At 46.4% G+C, this 2500-nt stretch overlaps 2 protein-coding genes across 2 annotated transcripts in view; both read left to right on the top strand.

The window, feature by feature from the left end:
* The window catches only part of LOC138017129 (uncharacterized), a 636-nt gene extending 121 nt beyond the window's left edge, over positions 1–515 (top strand). Inside the window, exon 1 of the mRNA XM_068864323.1 lies at positions 1–515. This exon is cut by the window's left edge and continues 121 nt beyond it. Within this exon, the coding sequence (XP_068720424.1) occupies positions 1–515 (515 nt within the window).
* Positions 516–616: 101 nt separating this feature from the next.
* The window catches only part of LOC138017128 (ATP-dependent DNA helicase PIF6-like), a 2157-nt gene continuing 273 nt past the window's right edge, over positions 617–2500 (top strand). The window contains exons 1-2 of the mRNA XM_068864322.1: positions 617–2159; positions 2337–2500. The exon at positions 2337–2500 is cut by the window's right edge and continues 273 nt beyond it. Coding sequence (XP_068720423.1) covers positions 617–2159; positions 2337–2500 — 1707 coding nt within the window. The remainder of the gene's footprint in view (positions 2160–2336) is intronic.

Genomic DNA, 2500 nt, shown 5'->3' with positions numbered 1-2500 from the left:
TCATGGAAATAGCTGCAACACAGGATGGAATGCTGGAAGATCATTTGCTCTTAGTCAACCGGGTTGGTCTGCACAGTTGTTCTGATTATTGCTTGAGGACTCCTCGTCACCCTGAGCCAGGATTGCAACCAAGGGAACGAGTATGTCGTATGGAATTTGGAAGCGAGTTTCGACCAGGGAAGAAACTGCAGAGTGGCCCAGAAATTGTGAAAGATCATAACGGAGCTCCTCGCCTTGAGATGCCACGTGACCATCCACGTCTGGTTCAGCATTCTCGCTACCAATTACAGTCATGGAGAGCAAATGGGGATGTAAGCTTAATTCTTTCAAATTCACCCACTGAAAATCCCAGCACTGATGACATGATAGCCATAATTGATTATGTGTGTGGCTATGCTTGTAAGGATAGTGAACCTACTGGTGCAACTGCTGATCTCTTTAAGGACATGGTAAATGCTGTTGACACACACGATGCAGCCAAGTGTCCGGGAAGTCAATGTGCGCTAAAATGCTGATGAAGATTGTGGGTAGACGAGATATCAGCGGACCTGAGGCCTAGTTTGAGTTGAGTGGAAAAGCGCTTTGGAGATGTAGCCGTCCATTCACATACTTGTCAATGTCAGGGTCAAGACGACTTGAACGGGATGGTGAGACTGCAACTTGCAGCACCCCTTTGGATAAATACCTTGCACGACCACGGCAAGAGCAGTGCTCGTGGTATCATTTCGCCTCCAAAAATGGTAAGGTTCCTTTTATAAGTGGTGGTGCTACCCACGCAACCTGGCCATTGAATGAAGACTACTGTAGAACAATGCTTCTGTTGCACTGGCCAAACTGGTTCGACATTCAAGAAGTAAAAGGAGATGCTGAATCATGGATTGATCGCTTTACAGATTTTATCTGTACAGCTGAGTGCCCAACATTCGTTAAGGCACAGGTTTCTAAGGCACAGCGTTATGCAGAACATCCACAAGAACCGGTGTTTGAAGAGGACTTGGACGAAGATGCTGCAGTAGCAGAAGAACAGCCAGATTGGGTGGATGTATATGCTGGGGAAAATCAGATATTTGAGGGTGTGGAGAGGGATTTGGATTATGATGATGGTGGAGAGGAGTATGACTGGAGTAGTACTTGCATTATGGTTCCTGAGGGTGAAGACCCCAAGATGTGGCTTCAAGAAAGCATAAAAGAAGATGAAGAGCAGGAAATGGAAACTGAAGACCTTGAATTGCCACAGGTGTCTCTGTCATCCCTAAATGAGAATCAGAGAGCCATAGTTAGTCTGGTGTTGCACACCCTCTACAACTTTGTTGAAAACCAAGAACATTACCATCCTTTGCGACTTGTTGTCTCCGGAACTGTTGGAACCGGAAAGTCATATGTAATCAGGTGCCTGCAGAGGTTGGTGCGGCAAGTGTTTGGGTCCAATGGTGCAATACAGGTGATCACTCCAACGGGGAATGCTGCCTATCTCGTACAAGGCAGTACAGCTTACAGCTTTTTAGGAATCCCAACAGGGGCAAGGTCTTGCAACGAGTTGACAGTGCCTTCTGGACCTGTGCTTGAAAAAATTCAGAATAAGTGTGAAAATCTGAAAGTTCACGTTGGAGATGAGCGATCAATGTTTGGCCGCACAACCATGGGCTGGATGGAACAGCATACACGTTATGCAATTAACAGAGGAGCCAATGCAGATGAGTTGTGGGGAGGTATTCCTGTAGCGGTGTTCATGGGAGATGATGTTCAACTGCCTCCTGTGTGTGACACCGCTGTGTATATTCAACATTGTCGCAGTGCACCATCTAATCATGGTCGATTAGTATGGACAACGTTTGATAGTGCTGTGGAGCTTACTCAGATTGTAAGACAAACTGAATCTGAACAACAGCTCAGAGATGTGTTGATGTCATTGAGAACTTACAGTACGACACCCCAGCAAATTCATTGCCTACAGAAATTTCAGTGGCACAATCTCCGCTTAACCCATGGTCCAGAACTCCTAGGAAGGATGGATGAACAAGGCTTGTTTGTGTTTCCAACCCATCGTCTGGAATGGGAGCGCAACAAAGTTAAGTTACTTGAGTGGAACAGAAAGCCAAACCACCCAGTGGCAAGGATAAAAGCACTTGACAATGGCAGACATGCACAGAAGGCAGACAGTAACAAGGCAGGAGGATTGCTACCACTACTGTATCTTTGCCGTGACAGCAAAGTCATGCTCGTTACAAACTTAAAGGCTGCATGGGGGCTGTACAATTGAGCATTGGGAACAGTTGTGGACAGACCAACAGACGATCCCCTACCATTACCTGATGTTGTGTATGTGCGTTTTCCAGGATACAAGGGTCCACCTTATATCAATGAAGATTCTACAGTGGTGCCAATTGTGCCCGTCAGTCGGTGCACTGACTGCTCATGTCGATGCAAGCGCCTTCAAGTTCCATTGAGATTGGCATGGGGAACAACAATCCACAAGTGCCAAGGGATGACTGTAGGTAAT

This window comes from Montipora capricornis, chromosome 9, assembly GCF_036669925.1.
Source record: "Montipora capricornis isolate CH-2021 chromosome 9, ASM3666992v2, whole genome shotgun sequence".
Taxonomy (NCBI): domain Eukaryota; kingdom Metazoa; phylum Cnidaria; class Anthozoa; order Scleractinia; family Acroporidae; genus Montipora; species Montipora capricornis.
Note: the sequence above shows the minus strand (reverse complement) of the source record. Positions and strands in the feature narration are given on the sequence as shown.